This window comes from Callithrix jacchus, chromosome 6 (assembly GCF_049354715.1).
Source record: "Callithrix jacchus isolate 240 chromosome 6, calJac240_pri, whole genome shotgun sequence".
In the NCBI taxonomy this organism is placed as follows: domain Eukaryota; kingdom Metazoa; phylum Chordata; class Mammalia; order Primates; family Cebidae; genus Callithrix; species Callithrix jacchus.
Genome location: NC_133507.1, coordinates 95789959 through 95817094, shown reverse-complemented (window position 1 = coordinate 95817094; position 27136 = coordinate 95789959). Strand labels below are relative to the sequence as shown.

The window sequence follows — 27136 nt, the reverse complement described above, 5'->3', positions numbered from 1 at the left end:
TGGGAGGCCAAGGCGGGTAGACAACTCAAGCCCAGGAGTTTGAGACTAGGGAGTACAGCAAGACTGTGTCTCAAATTTTTTTTTAAAAATGCATCAATGAATGCGTCCAAGACAAAGGCATTGGAGGAAAAAACATGCGAAGAGTGGACTCTTTCTGTGACTTAAAACTAAATATGAAACTTCCCCACAACTTTTCAACATGCCAAATTTTCATGAACAAGCCAATTGTTAAATGTTATTTAAAGATATGGAAGTAACTAACTGAGCAAAAAGCAAAAGCATAAAAACTGGCTGCTTCTGAATAGTGCAAGGAAAGATAAGAAAAGATGAGTCAGTGATTTGTCCTTTTTCTGTAAAAGCCCTCAGCATGGTTTTATTTTTAACTACAAACTATTTAATTATTAACTACGTATAGCTTTACAAAACTTAAAATATTTAAAATGAAAAATTAGTCCATTTTTGGCCTGCTGGAACTCTAAACATCCTGCTGTGCTTTTGACCTCATACAGTCGAGTACAGCTTTTTCTTGTTTTGTTTTGTTTTGTTTTAAGTTTTATGCCAAGAGTCCTGACTACCAAAGAGTGTTGAACCCAAAGCTTGGTTAACAAATCAACAGAACTTTGAACCTTAATAAGGCAGTTCTAATGGAGCTAGACTGGGCTGGGCAGGCCTACCCACTGGTGCCTAAAGGTGGCTATAAAAGGACTAACTAAATCAGTTCACTCCACAGTTTTCACAAAGGTCTCTTGACAGCAAAACTTTTATCCTTACATGCTTCACTGATCCTGTGGCGATGAAAATTGACATCCATAGTCATATTCTACCAAAAGAATGGCCAGATCTAAAAAAGGTAATGGTAACTAATTTGCTGAATTATTTCTGAAACTTATCCAGGGTTTCCAAATGCCTTTCTCTTCTTTGTGGAATTAGACGTCAAGTTTATCTGCTTTGGTCAGGGTCGGGGAGGTTAAATTATTTGGTAACTCTGATTTCCTAGTCATTAAAAATGACTTTTATATTTATTTTGAAAGAACATTGGATTAAAGAAATAAGCACTTTCTCAGAATCCCTTTTTTCCCTCAAATGAAGCATTCTTTAAAATTTCTGGTCAATTTAAGTTAGGCAGATTTACCTTTTTTAAAATCACATATTCAGCTGCTGGGAAGATACATGCCAACTACAGAATTTAACGTTACAGTTTTAAGTAAAAGACTATTAAAAATGAAATGTGATCGGTTTTGAGGACTTCTAAAATATATCTCCTTTCCAAAATGTTTAAAATAAGTTTTAGAAGCACCAAGAGATAGCTTTGTGCATTTTTTTAAGTCTATTTTAGGATACTGCCTGAAACCTTCACTGTTTGATGTTCTCTAGTCTATAAATCTTTGTCATGAGGAACTAGGAAATAGGTACATCAAAAAACCCTAGAATAAATGATATGAAGCTTTTGCACAGTGACATCTCCTAAAGAATACTCTTTGTGTTTCTCTAAAGATGAAAATTTCCTTTTGCCATTAAGAACTTTTGAAAGAATACAAAAAGAGGAAGGTAAGGAACATAAAGAAAATGTAAAATTGGCTAGAGGTTTGTTCAGGCTTATTATCAGGTTTTATCCAATCTTCAGCATTCTGCCAGTACTTTCACACCACTGATAATGTTTCATCTTTTTTATCCCAAGTGAGGGAAAATGAATTAACCCGAACTTGAATTAAATGTGGTTCATTGTGCAAGTAGAGAAAACTATTTTCTTTTCATAGTTGTCTCATAGAAGGATGTTTATCTTAAGTACTGCTTTCTCCATTGGTATCTTAGGTAAGATGGGTGGTAGAAACTGTGGATTGAAAAATACAAGTGATACTGAGCCATCTTTGAAACATTTTAATACAGGAAATAGTGTAGGTAGCAGATGCTGTTGGTGTCCCACTCATACCCCATTGTTTTGACACTTCTGTGCATGCTAGCCCACCTCCATCAGCCAGTGTCTGCATTTCATTGGTTGATGCTTTCCCCTGGAATCTGCTTTGATCAAGCCATCCTAGCATGTCAGAAGTACTAGAAAATTAGCCCCCTGAATCCCCTCGGCCCAACAGCCCTTAATAGATAATTGAGGGAGTTGTATATAAATACACTGAACACACCATACCCCACCCCTCGGTCACTAATAGCACTAATTCCTATGTTACAGCTTTTTTCTCTATTTGAGTATCAAAGAACATCCACATGAAATGCTTTGGAAACCCTATGGTGGTCTCTAGAGGACACTGCTCACCTGTACTCTCCCACTGCGAGAGCTAGCTAGCATGGTGGGCCCTCCAAGCAGGGCTCCAAGCTCCAGGACATCCACCTCCTAGTCCAGACAAGGATTTTGAGGCTTACAAAGAGCTACAGTGTGAATGTGTATGTCTCCCACAAAATTCAGTAAAGATCTCCACCCACAAGGCAATGGTATTAGGAGACGCAGCCTTCTGGAGGTGACGTCATGAGAGTAGAGCCCTTATAAAGCAAGTCCAGTATATAAAACTGAATTCCCTGGAATGTTTTCCATTTGCTTTTTATTTGGCATGCTCATACATGCCTATGAGACACTAGTTATTGTCAAACACTTTCAGACTATAAATACTTCCTGGCACATGCTTGGACCAAAACCGCTCCCAGGATCATAAATTTGAGACCCCAAGCTCAGCTCAACCTGGGATGAGAATGGTGGGCTATGTCAAGCACGGGCCTGGAGAAGAATAAAGATGCCCTAAATAAGTTAGGTTTACTTTATGCTTTCCAGGAAAAAGGAGGGAGGGACAGACACAGAGTGACAAAAGGCTCTTTTCTTCACAGCTCTCCTTCGTTCTGACCCCAGAGTATTCCATTTGGGGTTGGAATAAGACTGTCGTCACTATTGCCACCCCCACCACCATCCCCACTGCTACTATCACCATGGCTATCACTGCCACCACCGTCACCATCACCCATCACAGGTACCACCACTGCCACCGTGCTCACCACTACAGCCACACCACTACCCCCACCTCACTCCTTCCACCATGGCCATTCGTGCTCCTACCATCGCCACCATCACCATCAGCATCATTGTTAGCATGAATGAAGCCCTGTCCACTGGCAGGCCTGCTGTCAGCAACGTTATATGCACTATCTCAGCTAATTCCCAAAAAACCTTATGTCCCAGCCACTCCTGTTAGCATCATTTTATTAATACGCAATAGGAAACAGTGACTTGGAGACATTTCACATCAACAAAGTCAAGGGCCTTGTAAGTGACTTGTTGCATGTGGGAGGATCCCTCTGCTCGGCCTTTCCTACTTCCCTGCCCTTCCCCAAATGGAATACTTCTCTCACCTGCTAATAGGTGGAGTAGAGTTCCTTAAACAATTACGAAAAAGTAAGAAAGAAAGAGAGTGAGGAACAAGAGGGAGAAAGCAGGCAGTAAAGAAAGAAGGAAATAAAACCTTTTCTTCTACATTAAGGATAAAAATTCAATGGCAAATTTCCAGTTTGAGAGCACATAGTCTTAAGTTTATTCTAAAGTGTAACTGAATAAAGTCATATTCCACCCCTCCCGCAACACACCTGACTTGGCAGTATTTTCCAGGGGGAAAGAAGGAAAGAATACAAGAGTATTGAATGCATGAAGGGTGGGAACAGGGGCTGTGGGCACAGGCAAAGAGAGCCTGATGCAGGGAGGAGAAGCTGAGCTCTGGCCAATAGTTTCCCTTGCCTGCCCAGCCTGCAAAACTGGGTCCACTGATGTTGCTGGGGAGGAAACAGAAGACAGATTTCTAAAGATAGTATGATTATTTGGGGCTAGGACTCAGGAACAGACCTCGTACCTAGGTAGAATAAGACTGGTATAGAATTAATTCAAACTTTATGAAGCTGTTAAGGCAGACTTCAGGCACAGACACAGAGACACTGCACCATGGCCCAGGCCCAGACCTTCCCCTCAGTGTAGAGGTGACAGGAGCTAGGGAAAAGGGTCCACCAAGACCTGACTCCCTACAGACAACTTCCTTACACCATGGCATGAAAACCAACTGCTGCACCCTGGCCTCATCCAGCCACAACAAGCAAGAGGTTGAGCTGATGTTCAGCTTGCTTTACTCATTGACCCATCAGAGCCATTAAGGATCTCCCTCATGTAGCCATGCCTGCCTCCATTCCTTCCCTCTGACATCAAACTGTGAGAGCCACGCAGGGAGTGTGGAAATCCTGAACACTAGAAGATCCTCTCCAATCTGACCCCAGGATAAGCTTTTCAACCTCCCTCCCAATACCGCAGCCCAAGGTATAGGTCAGTTCCCTCCCTGAGGCCCCCAGACCACCTGTGCATCTTGGTCACAGTGCCTCTCACACACGATGATACAGCCCTTGGATTCCTTGCCTACCTCAGCCTTAACTTTCCAAGATTCTGCTTCACACAGGCTGGAACTGCCCTTCACTTTTGTTTTCTCTGCCCTAGTAAGGCTGTTCATAGATGACTTCCCACTCCATGAAAGCGTGAAGAATGAATAACGATATGATGGTATGATATGACAAAGCCAATAGTTACTTGAGTCATATTTACCTATGTTTTTAAGTCAGTGGCTTTCAACAGTTTCTATGCATGATCCCCAGGAAGAAATCTATTTCACATTGTGACTCAGTACAAACATTTATATACATTAAATGGGAAGGAAAAGTGTTATGAAACCATTACCACATGAGAGACATCCTAATTTATTCTATTCCATTCCATTCTTTACTCTCTTACGTTTTCCAAAAAGCAGACCCTGAGACAAGAATTCAGATGTAAGTAGTTTGCTTTGGAGGTGATCCCAGGAAACACCAGTAGAGTGGGGAAGTGAGACAGGGAAAACAGGGCAGACAGTGAAAGGTTTATATTTCAGAGCAGAATGTGTGCCTCATCTCCACGTTATCTTGACCGAGGGGTGGGGTATGGTGTGTTCACAATTATCTGTTAAGGGCTGTTGGGTCGAGGGGATGCAGGGGGCTAATTTTCTAGTACTTCTGACATGCTAGGATGGCTTGATCAAAGCAGGTTCCAGGGGAAAGCCTCAACCAATGAAATGCAGACGCTGGCTGATGGAGGTGGGCTAGCATACACAGAAGCGTCAAAGCAAAGGGGTATGAGTGGGACACCAACAGCATCTGCTACCTATACTACTTCCTGTTTTAAAATGTTTGAGTCTCTGTCCACTAAACTGATATCACAATCCACTCAAGTATTGCAACCCACAGTTTGAAGAGCAGTGTATTTCCCAAAGAGTGGTCCTTAGCGGCGATGTATTCCTGCTGGCCTGTGAAATGATTTCATATGGCACATGAACAAATATTTTTTCATGTTAATCTTCATTTTAAAAATTCAAGCTGCATTAGGGGAAAAGATAAAACCAGCACGACTGAGATACAGAATTTTTCTTCCTGGGGTCCGCAGTGGCTCTGGCCAGATGTCGTGGCACTTGTGGAGGCGAGGTCATGAGTTCAAGGCCAACCTGAGGAAACTTACAAGCTCTCATTGATTAACAAAAAAGTAAAAAAAGAATTTTTCTTCCTATATAAATATATTGGAGGAAAAATGTAAGTGAATTTAATTGTAAATGTTGAATAAGTGCTACATGGGTATGGGGGAAATGCAAAGGCAGTACATGAAAGATGGAGCTCAGGATCCTCTGCGCTAAGGATGCCCCTTGATTGCAGCCCAGTCTTTGCTCCGTGACTCTAACTGTGCTTCTCCCCACTGCAGAGGTTTGGCTACGGAGGCTGGGTGCAGCTCCAACACCACAGCAAGGTGAGTTTCTTCCAAAGCATGAGCATCAGCAGGACTCAGGGACAGCTGAGCCATGGGATACCTCACTGCAGGCTGGGCCTCCAGGGAATCCCACTCTTCTGCTCATGTATTAGCTTTGCTGTAGGCAAGGGAACAGCACTGAGATTTCTCAGAATAATTGGGAAAAATGGAGGGGGCTTCAAAGAGCAGTATTTAGGAAGATTTGAGAACCCATTAGAAAGCCTCTCCCTGTCTCTTTCTCTCTCTCTCCTCCTCCACCACCAATCAATGTTAGCATTTTTTTTATTGTATTTTAGGTTTTGGGGTACATGTGCAGAACATGCAAGACAGTTGCATAGGTACACACATGGCAGTGTGTTTTTCTGCCTTCCTCCCCTTCACCCACATTTGGCATTTCTCCCCAGGCTATCCCTCCCCAGCTCCCACCCCCCACTGTCCCTCCTTCCCTATTCCCCCCAATAGACCCCAGTGTTTAGTACTCCCTTCCCTGTGTCCATGTGTTCTCATTTCTCATCACCCGCCTATGAGTGAGAATATGCGGTGTTTCATTTTCTGTTCTTGTATCAGTTTGCTGAGAATGATGTTCTCCAGATTCATCCATGTCCCTACAAATGACACGAACTTATCATTTCTGATTGCTGCATAATAATCCATGGTGTATATGTGCCACATTTTCCCAGTCCAGTCTATCATTGATGGGCATTTGGGTTGGTTCCAGGTCTTTGCTATTGTAAACAGTACTGCAATGAACATTCGTGTGCATGTGCCCTTATAGTAGAACGATTTATAGTCCTTTGGATATATACCCAGTAATGGGATTGCTGGGTCAAATGGAATTTCTATTTCTAAGGCCTTGAGGAATCGCCACACTGTCTTCCACAATGGTTGAACTAATTTACACTCCCACCAGCAGTGTAAAAGTGTTCCTATTTCTCCACATCCTCTCCAGCATCTGTTGTCTCCAGATTTTTTAATGATCGTCATTCTAACTAGCATGAGATGGTATCTCAATGTGGTTTTGATTTGCATTTCTCTAATGACCAGTGATGATGAGCATTTTTTCATATGTTTGTTGGCCTCATGTATGTCTTCTTTTGTAAAGTGTCTGTTGATATCCTTTGCCCATTTTTGAATGGGCTTGTTTGTTTTTTTCCTGTAAATCTGTTTGAGTTCTTTGTAAATTCTGGATATCAGCCCTTTGTCAGATGGGTAAACTGCAAAAATTTTTTTCCCATTCTGTTGGTTGCCGATTCACTCTAGTGACTGTTTCTTTTTCTGTGCAGAAGCTGTGGAGTTTCATTAGGTCCCATTTGTCTATTTTGGCTTTTGTTGCCAATGCTTTTGGTGTTTTGGTCGTGAAGTCCTTGCTTACTTCTATGTCCTGGATGGTTTTGCCTAGATTTCCTTCTAGGGTTTTTATGGTGCCAGGTCTTATGTTTAAGTCTTTAATCCATCTGGAGTTAATTTTAGTGTAAGGTGTCAGGAAGGGGTCCAGTTTCTGCTTTCTACACATGGCTAGCCAGTTTTCCCAACACCGTTTATTAAACAGGGAATCCTTTCCCCATTGCTTGTTTTTGTCAGGTTTACCAAAGATTGTATGGTTGTAGATATGTTGTGTTGCCTCCGATGCCTCTGTTCTGTTCCATTGGTCTATATCTCTGTTTTGGTACCGGTACCATGCTGTTTTGATTACTGTAGCCTTGTAGTATAGTTTGAAATCCAGTAGTGTGATGGCCCCCGCTGTGTTCTTTTTGCTTAGAATTGACTTGGCTATGCAGGCTCTCTTTTGGTTCCATATGAAGTTCATGGTGGTTTTTTCCAGTTCTGTGAAGAAAGTCAATGGTAGCTTGATGGGGATAGCATTGATTCTGTAAATTACTTTGGGCAGTATAGCCATTTTCACAATATTAATTCTTCCTAACCATGAATATGGAATGTTTCTCCATCTGTTTGTGTCCTCTCTTATATCGTTGAGCAGTGGTTTGTAGTTTTCCTTGAAGAGGTCCCTTACATTCCTTGTGAGTTGTATTCCTAGGTATTTTATTCTTTTTGTAGCAATTGTGAATGGCAGTTCATTTTTGATTTGGCTTTCTTTAAGTCTGTTATTGGTATATAGGAATGCTTGTGATTTTTGCACATTGATTTTATATCCTGAGACTTTGCTGAAGTTGCTTATCAGTTTCAGGAGTTTTTGGGCTGAGGCAATGGGGTCTTCTAGGTATACTATCATGTCGTCTGCAAATAGAGACAATTTGCCTTCCACCTTTCCTATTTGAATACCCTTTATTTCTTTTTCTTGCCTGATTGCTCTGGCTAGAACTTCCAGTACTATATTGAATAGGAGTGGTGAAAGAGGGCATCCTTGTCTAGTGCCGGATTTCAAAGGGAATGCTTCCAGTTTTTGCCCATTCAGTATGATATTGGCTGTTGGTTTGTCGTAAATAGCTTTTATTACTTTGAGATACGTTCCCTCGACACCGAGTTTATTGAGGGTTTTTAGCATAAAGGGCTGTTGAATTTTGTCAAGTGCCTTCTCTGCGTCAATTTAGATAATCATGTGGTTTTTGTTTTTCGTTCTGTTTATGTGGTGAATTACGTTTATAGACTTGCATATGTTGAACCAGCCTTGCATCCCTGGGATGAATCCTACTTGATCATGATGGATAAGCTTTTCGACGTGCTGTTGCAATTGGCTTGCCAATATTCTATTGAAGATTTTTGCATCTATGTTCATCATGGATATGGGCCTGAGGTTTTCTTTTCTTGTTGGGTCTCTGCCGGGTTTTGGTAACAGGATGATGTTGGTCTCATAAAATGATTTGGGAAGGTTTCCCTCTTTTTTGATTATTTGGAATAGTTTCAGAAGGAATGGTACCAGCTCCTCTTTGTGTGTCTGGTAGAATTTGGCTGTGAACCCATCTGGACCTGGGCTTTTTTTGTGTGGTAGGCTCTTAATTTCTGCCTCAACTTCAGACCTTGTTATTGGTCTATTCATAGTTTTGGCTTCCTCCTGGTTTAGGCTTGGGAGGACACAGGTGTCCAGGAATTTATCCATGTCTTCCAGGTCTACTAGTTTATGTGCATAAAGTTGTTTGTAATATTCTCTGATGATTTGAAATTCTGTGGAATCTGTGGTGATCTCCCCTTTATCGTTTTTTATTGCATCTATTTGGTTGTTCTCTCTTTTCTTTCTTATGAGTCTGGCTAGTGGTCTGTCTATTTTGTTGATCTTTTCAAAAAATTAACTCTTGGATTTATTGATTTTTTGAAGGGTTTTTCGTGTCTCTATCTCCTTCAGTTCAGCTCTGATCTTAGTTATTTCTTGTCTTCTGCTAGGTTTTGAGTTTTTTTGATTTTGCTCCTCTAGCTCTTTCAATTTTGACGATAGGGTGTCAATTTTGGATCACTCCTCTCTTCTCGTATGCGCACTTATTGCTATATATTTTCCTCTAGAGACTGCTTTAAATGTGTCCCAGAGATTCTGGTATGTTGTGTCTTCATTCCTGTTTGTTTTGAAGAACTTCTTTATTTCTGCCTTCATTTCATTGTTTATCCAGTCAACATTCAAGAGCCAGTTGTTCAGTTTCCATGAAGCTGTGCGGTTCTGGGTCAGTTTCTGAATTCTGAGTTCTAACTTGATTGCACTATGGTCTGAGAGACTGCTTGTTATGATTTCAGTTGTTGTGCATTTGCTGAGGAGTGCTTTACTTCCAATTATGGGGTCAATTTTAGAGTAGGTGTGATGTGGTGCTGAGAAGAATGTATATTCTGTGGATTTGGGGTGAAGAGTGCTGTAAATGTCTATCAGGTTTGCTTGTTCCAGGTCTGAGTTCAAGTCCTGGATATCCTTGTTAATTTTCTGTCTGGTTGATCCATCTAATATTGACAGTGGAGTGTTCCCACTGTCTCCCACTATTATTGTGTGGGAGTCTAAGTCTCTTTGTAAGTCATTAAGAATTTGCCTTAAATATCTGGGTGCTCCTGTATTGGGTCCATATATATTTAGGATCATTAGCTCTTCTTGTTGTATCGATCCTTTTACCATTATGTAATGTCCTTCTTTGTCTCTTTTGATCTTTGTTGCTTTAAAGTCTATTTTATCAGAGATGAGAATTGCAACTCCTGCTTTTTTTTTGTGCTCCATTTGCTTGGTAAATCTTCCTCCATCCCTTTATTTTGAGCCTTTGTGTATCCTTGCATGTGAGACGGGTTTCCTGGTTACCGCACACCAATGGATTTTGGTTTTTTTAATCCAATTTGCCAGTCTGTGTCTTTTGATTGGTGCATTTAGCCCATTTACATTTAGGGTTAATATTGTTATGTGTGAATTTGATACTGCCATTTTGATGCTAGCTGGCTGTTTTGCCTGTTAGTTGTTGTAGATTCTTCATTTTGTTGATGCTCTTTAGCATTTAGTGTGTTTTTGGAATGGCTGGTACTGGTTGTTCCTTTCTATGTGTAGTGCCTCTTTCAGGAGCTCTTGTAAAGCAGGCCTGGTGGTGACAAAATTTCTGAGTACTTGCTTGTTTGCAAAGGATTTTATTTTTACTTCCCTTTTGAAGCTCAGTTTGGCTAGATATGTAATTCTGGGTTGAAAGTTTTTTTCTTTAAGGATTTTGAATATTGGCCCCCACTCTCTTCTGGCTTGTAGCGTTTCTGCCGAGAGATCTGCTGCGAGTCTGATGGGATTCCCTTTGTGGGACCTAACCTTTCTCTCTGGCTGCCCTTAGTATTTTCTCCTTCATTTCAACCCTGGTGAATCTGACGATTATGTGCCTTGGGGTTGCTCTTCTTGCAGAGTATCTTTGTGGTGTTCTCTGTATTTCCTGGATTTGAGTGTTGGCCTTCCTTGCTAGGTTGGGGAAATTTTCCTGGATAATATCCTGAAGAGTATTTTCCAGCTTGAATTCGTTCTCTTCGTCACCTTCTGGTACACCTATCAAACGTAGGTTAGGTCTCTTCACATAGTCCCACATTTCTTGGAGATTTTGTTCATTCCTTTTTGCATTTTTTTCTCTAATCTTGGTTTCTCATTTCATTTCATTGAGTTCATCTTCAACTTCTGGTATTCTTTCTTCTGCTTGGTCAATTCAGCTGTTGAAACTTGTGCATGCTTCGCAAAGTTCTCGTGTTGTGTTTTTCAGCTCCTTCAATTCATTCATATTCCTCTCTGTTATCCATTCTTGTTATCATTTCCTCGAATCTTTTTTCAAATCTCTTTTCAAGGTTTTTAGTTTCTTTGCATTGATTTAGAACATGTTCTTTTAGCTCACGGAAGTTTCTCATTACCCACCTTCTGAAGTCTAATTCCATCATTTTGTCACAGTCATTCTCTGTCCAGCTTTGTTCCCTTGCTGGTGAGGTGTTTTGGTCCTTTGTAGGAGGCGAGGTGTTCTGGTTTAGGGTGTTTTCCTCCTTTTTGTGCTGGTTTCTTCCCATCTTTGTGGATTTATCCACCTGTCGTCTGAGTAGTTGCTGACTTTTCAATTAGGTCTCTGAGTAGATGCCCAGATTGTTGATGATGAGGTATTTATGTTAATTGGTTTTCCTTCTACCAGTCTAGCCCTCCGCTGTATGACTGCTGAGGTCCACTCCAGGCCCTGCTTGTCTGGGGTACACCTGTAGCAGCTGCAGAACAGTGAGGGATGCTACTACTTTCTTCTTCTGCTATTTTTGTCCCAGAATGATACCTGCCAAATGTCAGTCTGATCAGTCCTTTTTGAGGTGACTCTTTGGATATACAAGAGTCAGGGAGCTGCTAGAGGAGACAGTCTGTACTTTATAGGAGTTCAAGTGCTGTGCTGTGAGCTCCATTGTTCATTCAGGGCTGTTAGGCTGCTGCGTTTAAGTCTGCTGCAGCAGAACTCATAAAACCCCTTTTTTTCCTCAGATGCTCTGTCTCGGGGAGTTGGGGCTTTCTTTATGAGTGTCCGTTGCACTATCCTGCCCAGCTAGGAGGCAGTCTAGTCACTATTTGCCTGCCGAGGCTCTGCCCTGCTGGCGTGGGGTCTGCCTTGTTGCTGCGGGCTCTGCCCCGCTGCCACAGGCTCCGCCCTGTGGTGGAGTCTCTCTGTCATGGTGGGCTGCCTTGGCAACGGCAGGCTGTGTCAGCAATGGGAGTGTACCTCAGTAGGGGCGGATTGCCTTGGTAATGGTGGATGCCCCTCCCCCACCGAGCTGCACCATCCTGGGTTCAGCTGTGCCCGCAGTGAAACTCTCCACCTGGAGCATTTCGAATCGCCATTTTGTTTGTCCCTGTGGGGGTGAAACCCACCAAGCCTGCTCACCTGGCTCCCTGCCTCAGAGCGCCTTTTTTTTTTTTTTAAGTTGAACGGTTGGCTCTCTCCCAGGTGTTTCAGTCACCTGCTGTTAGGGCACCTGGATCTGTGTGATTTTCCGTGCAGCGACCCACTGTGCTGGCTCAGATGCCACTTCCCAGGAATCTCCTGGTCTGGCTCACTGTCCAAGTCCTGTTTAATCAGATGGATATGCTAATCTGCCCTCCCAAATCTCAGATTGCCGGTTTAACAGGGCACCTGGACCAGTGTGTTTTGTGCAGAGTGTTGCGGAGTGCTGCTGCACTGTGGCGCCGGCCGAAGCAGCCGCTCCGGCCAAAACAGCTGCGCTGGCGTCCCGTGTGTCTCCTACACCTGGGAATTTCCCCATTCTGTGGGCAATAAAGATCCATCTGGAAATGCCTGCACGTTCACTGAAAGCTGCAATCCTGAGTTGTTCTTACCGCACCATCTTGAATCCCCCCTCTCAATGTTAGCATTTACTGACCTAGTTCAAGGAAGTGACCTAGTGCTCTCTACAGGTTATCATAGTACATTAAAGCTGACCAAAATAAATGGAACAGTTAGGTTTGAGCACACGCTGGAGAAATTAAACACTGGAGACAAAGGGGAGGAGATAATGTAACTAAGAGTTGAGTTGGTAAAAGGAAAAAGCAAAAAGAAGGCTTGTGGGCAAAGCCTTCTGGAAATAATGAGGCCTGAAAGTGAGCTGGAAGTCTAGGTCTGCCCAGGGTGTGGGTTTAACTTCATTTTCAGAGGCATCATATACCCTCTCAGAATTCAGAGGGAATATTCATGAGCTTCCAGTGGGCATAAAGTCATGACTAATGCAGGCTCTGGAGGACTCGTGGTCTGAAAATCCAGTTAATGTGCAGGGTTAACTCAATGCAGCCTGTAAAGGTTAGGACTCTCTTTGCACCAGGTGCTAAGGGGTAGAGATTTGGGCACCAAGGATCAGACATGGCCCTCTGGAGGAAGTGATGCCCATCCCACATCTTGAAGCAGGTGGGGAGGTCTGCCCAAGGAATAAGGAAACCACATTCTAGGAAAAGAAGACAGGGAACAAAGTCATGAAATATTAAACATATGTGAGCCCAGAATTCAAGCACTCAGCCACGGATAGTACCAGCATTTCTCAAACTGTGGTCCCACAACCAGCAGGTTCAGCGTCATCAGGGGACTTGGGAGAAATGCAAATTATTGGGCCCTACCCCAGTCCTACCAAATCTAAACTCTCCAGAGTAGGTAGAGAGTACCTCTAGGTAGGGCAAGCAACCTGTTTTAACAAGCCTTTTGGTGATTCTGGTGCACAGTCAATATTTTTTTTAATTATTAATTTTTTTTTTTTTTTTGCATTTTAGGTTTTGGGGTACATGTGCAGAGCATGCAATACAGTTGCATAGGTACACACATGGCAGTGTGTTTTGTTTGCTTTCTCCCCTTCACCCACATTTGGCATTTCTCCCCAGGCAATCCCTCCCCACCTCCCCCTCCCACTGGCCCTCCCCTTTTCCCCCCTGTAGACCCCAGTGTTTGGTACTCCCCTCTCTGTGTCCATGTGTTCTTATTTTTCATCACCCACCTATGAGTGAGAATATGCGGTGTTTCATTTTCTGTCCTTGTGTCCGTTTGCTGAGAATGATGTTCTCCAGATTCATCCATTCCCTACAAAGGACACGAACTCATCATTTCTGATTGCTGCATAATATTCCATGGTGTATATGTGCCACATTTTCCCAATCCAGTCTATCATCGATGGGCATTTGGGTTGATTCCAGGTCTTTGCTATTGTAAACAGTGCTGCAATGAACATTCGTGTGCATGTGTCCTTGTAGTAGAACAATTTATAGTCCTTTGGATATATACCCAGTAATGGGATTGCTGAGTCAAATGGAATTTCTATTTCTAAGGCCTTGAGGAATCGCCACACCGTCTTCCACAATGGTTGAACTAATTTACACTCCCACCAACAGTGTAAAAGTGTTCCTTATTCTCCACATCCTCTCCAGCATCTGTTGCCTCCAGATTTTTTAATGATCGCCATTCTAACTGGCGTGAGATGGTATCTCAATGTGGTTTTGATTGGCATCTCTCTGATGACCAGTGATGATGAGCATTTTTTCATATGATTGTTGGCCTCATATATGTCTTCTTTCGTAAAGTGTCTGTTCATATCCTTTGCCCACTTTTGAATGGGCTTGTTTGTTTTTTTCCTGTAAATCTGTTTGAGTTCTTTGTAAATTCTGGATATCAGCCCTTTGTCAGATGGGTAAACTGCAAAAATTTTTTCCCATTCTGTTGGTTGCCAATTCACACTAGAGACTGTTTCTTTTGCCGTGCAGAAGCTGTGGAGTTTCATTAGGTCCCATTTGTTTATTTTGGCTTTTGTTGCCAATGCTTTTGGTGTTTTGTTCATGAAGTCCTTGCCTACTCCTATGTCCTGGATGGTTTTGCCTAGATTTCCTTCTAGGGTTTTTATGGTGCCAGGTCTTATGTTTAAGTCTTTAATCCATCTGGAGTTAATTTTGGTGTAAGGTGTCAGGAAGGGGTCCAGTTTCTGCTTTCTACACATGGCTAGCCAGTTTTCCCAGCACCATTTGTTCAACAGGGAATCCTTTCCCCATTGCTTGTTTTTGTCAGGTTTATCAAAGATTGTATGGTTGTAGATATGTTGTGCTGCCTCTGATGCCTCTGTTCTGTTCCATTGATCTATATCTCTGTTTTGGTACCAGTACCATGCTGTTTTGATTACTGTAGCCTTGTAGTATAGTTTGAAATCCAGTAGTGTGATGCCCCCCGCTGTGTTCTTTTTGCTTAGAATTGACTTGGCTATGCGGGCTCTCTTTTGGTTCCATATGAAGTTCATGGTGGTTTTTTCCAGTTCTGTGAAGAAAGTCAATGGTAGCTTGATGGGGATAGCATTGATTCTGTAAATTACTTTGGGCAGTATAACCATTTTCACGATATTAATTCTTCCTAACCATGAACATGGAATGTTTCTCCATCTGTTTGTGTCCTCTCTGATTTCATTGAACAGTGGCTTGTAGTTTTCCCTGAAGAGGTCCCTTATGTTCCTTGTGAGTTGTATTCCAAGGTATTTTATTCTTTTTGTAGCAATTGTGAATGGCAGTTCTTTCTTGATTTGGCTCTCTTTAAGTCTGTTATTGGTGTAGAGGAAGGCTTGTGATTTTTGCACATTGATTTTATATCCTGAGACTTTGCTGAAGTTGCTTATCAGTTTCAGGAGTTTTTGGGCTGAGGCAATGGGGTCTTCTAGGTATACTATCATGTCATCTGCAAATAGAGACAATTTGGCTTCCACCTTTCCTATTTGAACACACTTTATTTCTTTTTCTTGCCTGATTGCTGTGGCTAGAACTTCCAGTGCTATATTGAATAGGAGTGGTGACAGAGGGCCTCCTTGTCTAGTGCCAGATTTCAAAGGGAATGCTTCCAGTTTTTGCCCATTCAGTATGATATTGGCTGTTGGTTTGTCATAAATAGCTTTTATTACTTTGAGATATATTCCATCGATACCGAGTTTACTGAGGGTTTTTAGCATAAAGGGCTGTTGAATTTTGTCATATGCCTTCTCTGCATCAATTGAGATAATCATGTGGTTTTTGTTTTTGGTTCTGTTTATGTGGTGAATTACGTTTATAGACTTGCATATGTTGAACCAGCCTTGCATCCCCGGGATGAATCCTACTTGATCATGATGAATAAGTTTTTTGATTTGCTGTTGCAATCGGCTTGCCAATATTTTATTGAAGATTTTTGCATCTATGTTCATCATGGATATTGGCCTGAAGTTTTCTTTTCTTGTTGGGTCTCTGCTGGGTTTTGGTATCAGGATGATATTGGTCTCATAGAATGATTTGGGTAGGATTCCTTCTTTTTGGTTTATTTGGAATAGTTTCAGAAGAAATGGTACCAGCTCCTCTTTGTGTGTCTGGTAGAATTTGGCTGTGAACCCATCTGGACCTGGGCTTTTTTTGTGTGGTAGGCTCTTAATTGCTGCCTTGACTTCAGACCTTGTTATTGGTCTATTCATAGTTTCAGCTTCCTCCTGGTTTAGGCTTGGGAGGACATAGGAGTCCAGGAATTTATCCATTTCTTCCAGGTTTACTAGTTTATGTGCATAGAGTTGTTTGTAATATTCTCTGATGATGGTTTGAATTTCTGTGGAATCTGTGGTGATTTCCCCTTTATCATTTTTTATTGCATCTATTTAGTTGTTCTCTCTTTTCTTTTTAATCAATCTGGCTAGTGGTCTGTCTATTTGATCTTTTCAAAAAACCAGCTCTTGGATTTATTGAATTTTTGGAGGGTTTTTCCTGTCTCAGTCTCCTTCAGTTCAGCTCTGATCTTAGTTATTTCTTGTCTTCTGCTGGGTTTTGAGTTTTTTTGATCTTGCTCCTCTAGCTCTTTCAATTTTGACGATAGGGTGTCAATTTTGGATCTCTCCATTCTTCTCATATGGGCACTTATTGCTATATACTTTCCTCTAGAGACTGCTTTAAATGTGTCCCAGAGATTCTGGCATGTTGTGTCTTCATTCTCATTGGTTTCGAAGAACTTCTTTATTTCTGCCTTCATTTCGTTGTTTATCCAGTCAACATTCAGGAGCCAGTTGTTCAGTTTCCATGAAACTGTGCGGTTCTGGGTCAGTTTCTGAATTCTGAGTTCTAACTTGATTGCACTATGATCTGAGAGGCTGTTTGTTATGATTTCAGTTGTTTTGCATTTGCTGAGGAGTGCTTTACTTCCAATTATGTGGTCAATTTTAGAGTAGGTGTGATGTGGTGCTGAGAACAATGTATATTCTGTGGATTTGGGGTGGAGAGTGCTGTAAATATCTATCAGGTTTGCTTGCTCCAGGTCTGAGTTCAAGCCCTGGATATCCTTGTTGATTTTCTGTCTGGTTGATCTGTCTAATATTGACAGTGGAGTGTTAAAGTCTCCCACTATTATTGTGTGGGAGTCTGTCTCTTTGTAAGTCGTTAAGAACTTGCCTTATGTATCTGGGTGCCCCTGTATTGGGTCCATATATGTTTAGGATCGTTAGTTCTTCTTGTTGTATCAATCCTTTTACCATTATGTAATGGCCTTCTTTGTCTCTTTTGATCTTTGTTGCTTTAAAGTCTATTTTATCAGAGATGAGGATTGCAACTCCTGCTTTCTTTTGCTCTCCATTTGCTTGGTTAATCTTCCTCAATCCCTTTATTTTGAGCCTTTGTGTATCCTTGCATGTGAGATGGGTTTCCTGGATACAGCACACTGCTGGGTTTTGGCTTTTTATCCAATTTGCCAGTCTGTGTCTTTTGATTGGTGCATTTAGTCCATTTACATTTAGGGTTAATATTGTTATGTGTGAATTTGATACTGCCATTTTGATGCTAGCTGGCTGTTTTGCCCGTTAGTTGTTGTAGATTCTTCATTTTGTTGATGCTCTTTAGCATTTAGTGTGATTTTGGAATGGCTGGTACTGGTTGTTCCTTTCTATGTGTAGTGCCTCTTTCAGGAGCTCTTGTAAAGCAGGCCTGGTGGTGACAAAATCTCTGAGTACTTGCTTGTTCGCAAAGGATTTTATTTTTCCTTCACTTCTGAAGTTCAGTTTGGCTGGATATGAAATTCTGGGTTGAAAGTTTTTTTCTTTAAGGATGTTGAATATTGGCCCCCACTCTCTTCTGGCTTGTAGAGTTTCTGCCGAGAGATCTGCTGTGAGTCTGATGGGCTTCCCTTTGTGGGTGACCCGACCTTTCTCTCTGGCTGCCCTTAGTATTTTCTCCTTTATTTCAACCTTGTTGAATCTGATGATTATGTGCCTTGGGGTTGCTGTTCTTGCGGAATATCCTTGTGGTGTTCTCTGTATTTCCTGCAATAGCCTGTCTTGCTAGGTGGGGGATATTTTCCTGGATAATGTCCTGAAGAGTATTTTCCAGCTTGGATTCATTCTCTTCATCACATTCTGGTATGCCTATCAAACGTAGGTTAGGTCTCTTCACATAGTCCCACATTTCTTGGAGACTTTGTTCATTCCTTTTTGCGCTTTTTTTCTCTGATCTTGGTTTCTCATTTTATTTCATTGAGTTGATCCTCGACTTCTGATATTCTTTCTTCTGCTTGGTCAATTCGGCTATTGAAACTTGTGCATGCTTTGCGAAGTTCTTGTGTTGTGTTTTTCAGCTCCTTTAATTCATTCATATTCCTCTCCAAGGTATCCATTCTTTTTATCATTTCCTCAAATCTTTTTTCAAGGTTCTTAGTTTCTTTGCATTGATTTAAAACATGTTCTTTTAGCTCACAAAAGTTTCTCATTATCCACCTTCTGAAGTCTAATTCCGTCATTTCGTCACAGTCATTCTCCGTCCAGCTTTGTTCCCTTGCTGGTGAGGAGTTTTGGTCCTTTCTAGGCGGCGAGGTGTTCTGGTTTTGGGTGTTTTCCTCCTTTTTGCGCTGGTTTCTTCCCATCTTTGTGGATTTATCCACCTGTCGTCTGTGTAGTTGCTGACTTTTCAATTGGGTCTCTGAGTGGACACCCAGATTGTTGATGATGGAGTATTTCTGTTACTTGGTTTTCCTTCTACCGGTCTAGCCCCTTCGCTGTATAACTGCTGAGGTCCACTCCAGGCCCTGCTTGTCTGGGGTGCACCTCTAGCAGCTGCGGAACTGCGAGGGATGCTACCAGTTTCTTCTTCTGCTATCTTTGTCCCAGGATGATGTCTGCCAAATGTCAGTCTTATGGATATAGAGGGGTCAGGGAGTTGCTTGAGGAGACAGTCTGTACTGTGTAGGAGCTCAAGTGCTGAGCTGTGAGCTCTGTTGTTCATTCAGGGCTGCTAGGCTGTTATGTTTAGCTCTGCTGCAACCTAACTCGTAAGAAAACCCCTTTTTTTCTCAGATGCTCTGTCTGGGGGTGGGTTTGGGCTTTCCTTGTGAGTGACCACCTCGCTGTCCTGCCCAGCTAGGAGGCAGTCTAGTCACTTTTTGCCGGCCGAGGCTCCGCCCTGCTGGTGTGAGGTTTGCCCTTTTGCTGCAGGCTCTGCCCCTCTGCTGTGGTCTCCGCTCTGTTGCCACGGGCTATGCCCTGCAGCAGAGTCTCTCTGTTGTACCAGGTTGCCTCAGCAACGGCAGGCTGTGTCAGCAATGGGTGTGTACCTCAGTAGGGGCTGATTGCCTCAGTAATGGCTGACGCCCCTCCCCCGTGGAGCTGCGCTTTAAGAAAACCTTTTCACCGGGAGAGTTTGGAATCGCAGTTTTGTTTGTCGCACTGCGCTCCCCCGAACACTGATTCCCTGGGATTCCCTGGGCTGGGTCACAGTTCAAGACCCATTCAGTCTCAAGTTCAGCCCTCTCGGGTCTCAGTTTGCCGGTTCAACAGGGCACCCGTAACAGTGCGCTTTTGTATGGAGCACTGTGGAGCGCCTCTGCGCTCCGGCACGGGCCGGAGCCGCACCGGCTGCCGGCTGCACCAGCGGAGACCTCTGCCTGGCGTCCCGCGTCTCTTTTATACCTGGGAATTTCCCCGTTCTGTGGGCAACTAAGATCCGTCTGGAAATGCTTCCCCGACTCACCCTCTCCGCGCATCCAGTGAGAGCTTCAATCCTGGGTTGTTCTCACAGCGTCATCTTGAGTCTCCTCCCCAATTATTAATTTTTTTAAGGTCAGGGTCTTGCTTTGTTGCTCAGATGGACTGCAGTGATACAATCACTATTCACAGCAGCCTCCAACTCCTGGGCTTAAGCAATCTTCCTGCCTTAGCTTCCCAAGTAGCTGAGAACATAGGTGCACACCACCATGCCCAGCTAATTTTTTAATTTTCTTTTCTAGACAGGGGTCTCACTATGTGGCCCAGGGTCCTCCCACTTCAGCCTCCCAAAGTAGCACATTCAAGTTTGAGAACCACCATGCCCAGCTAATTTTTTAATTTTCCTTTCTAGACAGGGGGTCTCACTATGTGGCCCAGGGTCCTCCCACTTCAGCCTCTCAAAGTAGCACATTCAAGTTTGAGAACCACTGGCTCTCATACATTCATTCATTCACTGAGTCACTAATTTTTATTGAAACTTGTTTTATGTTAGGCTCGCCAATCTAGATACTGGGAATATGCTGTTGAACGAGATAGACATAGTCTCTGCTCTGAGGGTGCTCAGATTCAGAGGTCAAAAGTCAACATGATCAATTCAGAGAATGGAATATAAAGCAGTAATGTGATAGAGAATGAGAGACTGGCTGGCTGGACAGTTAACTGGCAAAGGCTTTGAAGGTGAGAAGGGAACACCTGGAAAAGTGTTCCTGGCTGGGGGAACAGAAGTTGCAAAGGCCACCAAGGGGTAAAGAGTTGATGTGTTCAGGAACAGAAAGGAGGGCAATGTGGCTGAAATGCAGTGAAAGGGAGAGACAGTAAGAAACGGGGCTGGCAAGGAATACAGAGGCCCAGACACATGGGGACTTGCAGGGCATGCAAAAGAGTCTGGATTGCATTCTCAAAACAATGCAAATTCTTCGGAGGGTCTTAGTGGCTTTAAAAGACCACGTTGGTTGCTCTGTGGAGAACAGATAGAGGCAGGCAAGAGTAGGGAGAGTGAAGCAGAGGCAAGAAACTTGAGAGGAGGCCAGAAACCCCATCAGACAGGGCCATGAAGGATTTAGGGGTTTAGGCCCCAAAATGGACTTAGGGCTTTGAACTTGATCCTGAAGACAGTGGGGAACCACTGAAGAGTTTTAAACATCACTGTCTCTGGGACAGCTCATCCTCACCTTCTTCAATGTGTCCACTAAGTGCCAATTCAAACACTGTGCTTCACTTCTCCCATTCAAAGTGCTTGTTCCTAGCCTGAAAGCTGATGCTCTATGCTGGCCTCAAGTCTCTCTGAGGGAAAGTATATGAATGGAGCTGATGGTAAAGCTGTGAGGAAGCCCCAGCTGCAAGGACAGGCAGCTGTGATTTTCTTTTTTTACTCCATGTCCCAGTCTTCAGTTTGTCCCTCAATATAGGATTTAAATGGCCTTCATTTCATTTTGTTTTAATATCAAAAAATTTCATAAACTTAGTAGCAAAATCTCCAAAAGAAAACAAGAAGGAATTATTTTCCAGTCACTTCTACTGACTTACTTATTTCCAGCAAAATGTGATACAATGGTAATCAAATAGGACAAAAGACTGACACACTCCCTCTCTCTCAACCACAAAACAAAGCAAACCAAAACAGACACAGTCTGTATTTTTCATAATAACAGTGGTCAGGGATTCTCAAGTCCATAGAAAACAATATGCAAATGTAAATAACATGCAAATGTATATGATTATGCAAATTAGGCCAAGTACAATGAGAAAATCCAGGATTTGGGATTTGAAAATAATTCTTATTCGCCTATGTTCTTTAGTGAAGAAATATTTTCTACCCCCAGGATTGACTTACCCTGGAGATTCCTGTTCTCTGAAAGGTCTTTTGAAAACATTTCCCTGGTTTGCTCCATTTCTCTTCTTAACTCTTGGTTTTTCAGTGTTCCCCAAACAAACTGAGAGGTAGTTGTTTGTCACGGTAAAGCCTTGCTCAGAATTGAAAAACATCATTTGTCTTTTGATTGAATATTTATAAAAGTATAAGCAGCAGGTCAGTCCTTGGTTTGTATGACAACCTGCCAGGGGCTGCATGGGCTGGGGGCAGAATTGTACCCTGATGGCAAGGACACCTGGGAGCATTTTAAAGCCTCCAACTCAGGAGGGTAGACATGGGCCCATTTCAAAGCTGTAGGTCAACAGTATCTAGAAACGCACACCGAGTTCATCCCAGGGCCTTGGGAACACACACACACACACACACACACACACACACACGGATCAAACTTAGCATTTTTACCCACATTATCCTGTCAAACTCCTCACTGTTATCAACTATATTTGTGTCCCCCGAAATTCATATGTTAAAGTACTAACCCCCTTAAAAAATGAAATAGATTGCAAAACAAAATAGCAGAATGCACTGCTTATGGCAAAAGTAAATATTGTTTCATGAAACTTCTGTCTCAGTTTCTATCTGTACAAATAGATATATATGGGTATTCTGAATGACAATGAAAAATAGGTTCCTTTTTTTTTTTTTTTTCTGAGATGGAGTTTCGCTCTTGTTGCCCAGGCTGGAGTGCAATGGCATGATCTTGGCTTATTGCAATTTCCATCTCCTAGGTTCAAGCAATTCTCCTGTCTCAGCCTCCCAAGTAGCTGGGATTATAGGCACATGCCATCATGCTCCGCTAATTTTGTATTTTGAGTAAAGACAGGGTTTCACTATGTTGGTCAGGCTGGTCTCTAACTCCTGACTTCAAGTGATCCACCTGCCTTGGCCCCCCAAAGTGCTAGGATTACAGATGTGAGCCAATGCGCCAGGCCAAAAAATAGATTTCTTAATGTGGGGTCACAGCCAAAACTGGCTGAAAGCCACTGATCTAGTCCAATACCCTCAAATGTTTTTGTTTTTAAGAGTAATTTATTATTATTATTATATAAGTAATATTTGAATAAATGCTCCTTTTTAGATTCACATCATTAGAGATAAAGCTACAATACTCTTGGACCAGCACTCCCTGTTCTCAAAAGTACTTCCTTTTTTAAAAATAATTTCGACTTTCATTTTAGGTTCAGAGAATACATGTGTAGGTTTGTTACCTGGGTATATCGAGTGATGCTGAGGTTTAGGAGTACAATTGATCCCGTCACCCAGGTAGTGAGCATAGTAACCACTGGAAATGGTCAGTTTCTCAGGCCTCATCCTTCCCCTCCTTGTCCCTTCTGGTAGTCCCCAGTATCTATTTTTGCCATCTTTATGTCCATGCAAACCCAATGTTTAGCTTCCATTTCTAAGTGAAAACATGCAGTATTTGGTTTTCTGTTCCTGTGTTAATTTGATTAGGATAATGGCCTCCAGGTGCATCTGTTTTGCCACAAGGATATATGACTTCATCATTTTTTATGGCTGCATAGTATTCCATGATGTATATGGAATACTACATTTCCTTATCCAGTTCATTGTTATGAGCACCTAGGTTGATTCCATGTCTTTGCTATTGTGAATAGTGCTGTGATGAACATACAGGTGCATGTGTCTTTTTGGTGGAACAATTTATTTTCTTCTGGATCTATACCCAGTATTAGGATTGCCTGGTTGAATAGCAATTTTAAGTTCTTTGAGAAATCTTCAAATTGCTTTCCACAGTAGCTAAACTAATTTACATTCCTCCCAACAGTGTAGAAGCATTCTGTGTGTGTGTGTGTGTGTGTGTGTGTGTGTGTGTGTGTGAAGGAGTCTCACTCTGTCACCCAGGCTGGAGTGCAGTGGCATCATCTTGACTCACTGCAACCTCTTTCTCCTGGGTTCAAGTGATTCTCTTGCCTCAGGCTCCCGAGTAGCTGGGACTACAGGCGTGCGCCACCATGCCCAGCTAATTTTTGTATTTTTAGTAGAGATGGGGTTTCTCCATGTTGGCCAGGCTGGTCTCAAACTCCTGACCTCAGGTGATCTGCCTGTCTTGGCCTCCCAAAGTGCTGGGATTACAGGTGTGAGCCACTGCACCTAGCCCACATTCCCTTTTCTACACAGCCTCAAAGCATCTGTTATTTTCTGACTTTGTAATAATGGTCATTCTGACTGGTATGAGATGGTATCTTATTGCGGTTTTGATTTGCATTTCTCTGATGATCAGTGATGTGGAGCATTTTTTCATGTTTGTTGGTTATGTGTGTATCTTCTCAAAAGTAATTCCTATTAGCAGTTTGGTGGGTATCTTTCTAGACCTTTTCCTATGGTTTAACTTAAATAAGAATGTAACTTTAGAAATGACAGAGTAGAGCCCATCTCCATGGCAGGGGATTGGGCTGCCTTGGCCCGTTATCCCTCCCGTCTTTTCCGGCAATTGGAACACTTCCTGTTGTCCTCACATATAACTGCCTGTTGCCCCCTGTCTCAGAGCCCCTCACGCATCCCCTCTGGTCTTTGGCTCGTTGGCTGCCGCCGCCGGGACTTCACCAGCCTTCACATAGGGACTACTGGCCGAAGAGGCATTTGCGGCTCTCCACCGCCCCCAGCCCTGCCTCTCCCAGGCTCTTCCATGGCAATGACAGGCTCAACACCTTGCTCATCCATAAGTAACCACGCAAAAGAAAGGGTGACAATGACCAAAGTGACACTGGAGAACTTTTACAGCAACCTTATCACTCAACATGAAGAACGAGAAATGAGACAAAAGAAGTTAGAAAAGGTGAAGGAAGAAGAAGCTGTAAAAGATGAGGAGAAAAGACTCAGAAGATCAGCACATTTTCAGAAGGAAACAGAGTTTCATCGTTTGAAGAGAACAAGACTTGGATTGGAAGATTTTGAGTCCTTAAAAGTAATAGGCAGAGGAGCATTTGGTGAGGTATGGCTTGTTCAGAAGAAAGATACGGGGCATGTGTATGCAACGAAAATACTCTGTAAAGCAGATATGCTTGAAAAAGAGCAGGTTGGCCACATTCGTGTGGAGCATAACATTCTAGTGGAGGCAGACAGTTTGTGGGTTGTGAAAATGTTCTATAGTTTTCAGGATAAGCTAAACCTCTACCTAATCATGGAGTTCCTGCCTGGAGGGGACATGATGACCTTGTTGATGAAAAAAGACACTCTGACAGAAGAAGAGACTCAGTTTTATATAGCAGAAACAGTATCAGCCATAGACTCTATCCACCAACTTGGATTCATCCACAGAGACATCAAACCAGACAACCTTCTTTTGGACAGCAAGGGCCATGTGAAACTTTCTGACTTCGGTCTTTGCACAGGACTGAAAAAAGCACACAGGACAGAATTTTATAGGAATCTGAACCACAGCCTCCCCAGTGATTTCACTTTCCAGAACATGAATTCCAAAAGGAAAGCAGAAATCTGGAAAAGAAATAGACGTCAGCTAGCCTTCTCCACAGTAGGCACTCCTGACTACATTGCTTCTGAGGTGTTCATGCAGACCAGATACAACAAGCTCTGTGACTGGTGGTTGCTTGGGGTAATCATGTATGAGATGCTCATCGGCTACCCACCTTTCTGTGCTGAGACCCCTCAAGAGACATATAAGAAGGTGATGAACTGGAAAGAAACTTTGACTTTTCCTCCAGAAGTTCCCATCCCTGAAAAAGCCAAGGATCTAATTTTGAGATGCTGCTGTGAATGGGAGCATAGAATTGCAGCTCCTGGAGTTGAGGAAATCAAAAGTAACTCTTTTTTTGAAGGCGTTGACTGGGAACATATCAGAGTGAGACCAGCTGCAATATCTATTGAAATCAAAAGCATTGATGATACCTCAAACTTCAATGAGTTTCCAGAATCTGATATTCTTAAGCCAACAGTGGCCACAAGTAATCACCCTGAGACTGACTAAAGAACAAAGACTGGGTCTTCATCAATTACACATACAAGCGCTTTGAGGGTCTGACTGAAAGTGGGGCAATACCTTCCTACAGGAAAGCAGCAAAATAGTACTCTTGCCACAGAATCTTACATGGAGCAGAGTTCTTTGTACAACATCATGCTTTTCCTCTCACACTCTTGAAGAGCTTCCAAGAAGTTGATGTAACCCACCAATACGTCATAGTGAAGTCTCCTGAAATGTGATAATAAGAGAATTTTCTTCCATAATCCATCTGAAAACTTATAAACAAAGACAACCATTTCTACTACATCGGCCATAAACAGCTTTCCTTCTTCTTCTGAAGCGTCATGAGCCAATTCAACAGGTGTTTTCAAAACAACTTGAGTTTTCCTAAGTTCATCAGAAAGAAGAGGAAAAACAGCCATCATCCAACATTATTGAGATTGTCATGTATAGTCATCAAATATCAGCCGGTTCCTGTGATTTTGTGACATACTGTCTGCCAAGCCCACCAAGTATTTCTTTTTTCTTTATAGCTAAAAGTCCATAGTACTAAGGAAATAAAGCAATAATGACAGTCTCAGCAGCCAGTATCCTGGCTGAAGGAAATGATCCACCACCCTGAAGGTGGTGATGGTAGTTTCTACCCACACCTCAGCCTCAGGAGAGTGGCTTATAGCCTCCATTCATGGTGCACTTTATTTATGGTACTAAGATAAAGACTGTCAGTCCATTGATTTATCTCCTCTCTGCCCCCAATATAAAATACCCATGCTGCTTCTCTGAGTGTTGATGGGGGTTACCAGCTTGATCCACTGTTGCTCTTAGAAGGCCCAGAAAGCCTTTGGGAATTGCCAAGGAATCCTGGATCATATGGAAAATCCTCACTTTCACTTCACGGCTATACCAGAAAACCCCTAAAACAGATGTTGCCACGGACCAGCAATACCTATAAGTACTGCCAATGGGAACTCAGTTTATTCCTTGGGAACCTAACAAGGAGAACCCAGGCAGAGGCAGGAGGCTTGGAATCCTCTTGGCTAAGGTGCTGTTCCTGTTCCTGCAAGGTCTTCAGAACCTCTTTGGAGATAGTGAGGGAACCAGCCCAATAGAAGTACACAGCCAGCTGACAAGTCCTTGTAAAGTTCACTCCTCAGTCCTTGGTGCAACCATGTTTTGTCTCTTCCCTCGGTATTTCTTCTCTCCCAACTTTAGCCATTTTGCCTTGGAATCATGATTACAGTTTTTTCCTTTGCAGATTTTTTTTTTTTAAAAAAAGAATTCCTCCATGCAACTATTGCTATCCAGATAACATATTTTAAATACATCTCTAATATTTTTAAAGCCAGAACTTCATCCTGGAGGATACTCCTCCCCACCCTCAAGGGTCGCCTGCAAGTTAGGCGGATTGGGTCTCTCTGCTGTGGCGTTCTCTCATGAGCACAAAGTGCCTTCTGTTTCACAGCTGCCACCGCCTTTACAGAAAAATGTGGAGGCTCCATATTAATGCATTATTACTTTTTTAAAAAGTTTTGATAACTCTCAAGGCATCATTTGCACCTGTGTGGGAATTTTGCTTATTGCAGAGCATTGAGGCCGAGCTACAGCTGGGAGCCTGCTTTCTGCCAGTCTTGAGATT

The 27136-nt window shown here is 42.6% G+C and overlaps 1 protein-coding gene and 1 pseudogene across 2 annotated transcripts in view; both read left to right on the top strand.

Moving 5' to 3' along the window:
• Window positions 1-726: 726 nt before the first annotated feature.
• Window positions 727-27136, top strand: part of ACMSD (aminocarboxymuconate semialdehyde decarboxylase) — an 81563-nt gene continuing 55153 nt past the window's right edge. For both annotated transcript variants that reach the window (XM_008998987.5, XM_002749492.5), the window contains exons 1-2: window positions 727-850; window positions 5756-5800. Coding sequence is in view for 1 of the 2 variants with exons in the window: in XM_002749492.5 (XP_002749538.1) it covers window positions 794-850; window positions 5756-5800 (102 nt within the window). In the remaining variant the exon portion in view is untranslated. The remainder of the gene's footprint in view (window positions 851-5755; window positions 5801-27136) is intronic.
• On the top strand, window positions 23842-25652 carry LOC108592225 (serine/threonine-protein kinase 38 pseudogene; annotated as a pseudogene).